This window comes from Cyprinodon variegatus, unplaced genomic scaffold (genome assembly GCF_000732505.1).
Source record: "Cyprinodon variegatus isolate N-32 unplaced genomic scaffold, C_variegatus-1.0 Scaffold2056, whole genome shotgun sequence".
In the NCBI taxonomy this organism is placed as follows: domain Eukaryota; kingdom Metazoa; phylum Chordata; class Actinopteri; order Cyprinodontiformes; family Cyprinodontidae; genus Cyprinodon; species Cyprinodon variegatus.
This window is the reverse complement of record NW_015152509.1, coordinates 15,812-16,544: the sequence shown is the minus strand read 5'-3', so window position 1 is coordinate 16,544 and position 733 is coordinate 15,812. Positions and strand designations below refer to the sequence as shown.

The 733-nt window shown below is 45.6% G+C and overlaps 1 protein-coding gene across 1 annotated transcript in view; it reads left to right on the top strand.

The window, feature by feature from the left end:
• The window catches only part of LOC107105091, a 9,670-nt gene that overhangs the window by 2,819 nt on the left and 6,118 nt on the right, over nt 1-733 (top strand). Inside the window, exon 2 of the mRNA XM_015405209.1 lies at nt 3-505. Coding sequence (XP_015260695.1) covers nt 3-505 — 503 coding nt within the window. The remainder of the gene's footprint in view (nt 1-2; nt 506-733) is intronic.

The window sequence follows — 733 nt, the reverse complement described above, 5'->3', positions numbered from 1 at the left end:
AGAGCTGCTGCCGTCTGTCCAACTCATCCTGTCCTCTGTTGTCCTCAGAGCTGCTGCCGTCTGTCCAACTCATCCTGTCCTCTGTTGTCCTCAGAGCTGCTGCCGTCTGTCCAACTCATCCTGTCCTCTCTTGTCCTCTCAGTCCCACAGGTAGAGGTGGACTCAGGGGTGGAGTCCGTCCTGCTGCCCTGCACAACCAAAGAGAAGCTGCCTGGAGACGTTAGAGTGGAGTGGAAGAGATCAGACAGGATGGTCCATGTGTTTAATAACGGTTCTGATCGCCCTGAAGAACAGGACCAGGCCTACAGAACCAGAACCAGGATGAATGAAGACCTGCTGAGAACTGGAGACCTCAGTCTGACTCTGAGTTATCCCTGTGATCTTGGCTTACGGTCGTCTTACAAGGGAAACCTAATGATTGAATGTTTTGGGACCTTCACCTGCAGCGTCTACAGCAGCAAAGGAGTCGTCATGATGGTGAAACAAGTTGATCTAAAGGTCAAAGGTCAGAGTCCTAATATAATTTCCTTTAACAACATAAACAAACGGGTAGATGCTGCAGTATATTGCTGCAGCATCAACAGCAATAGCTGCTGATGCTGCAGTACAGGTGCTGGTCATAAAATTAGAATATCATGAAAAAGTAGATTGATTTCAGTTATTCCATTTAAAAAGTGAAACTTGTATATTATATTCATACATTACATACAAACTCATATATTTCAGAAGTTTA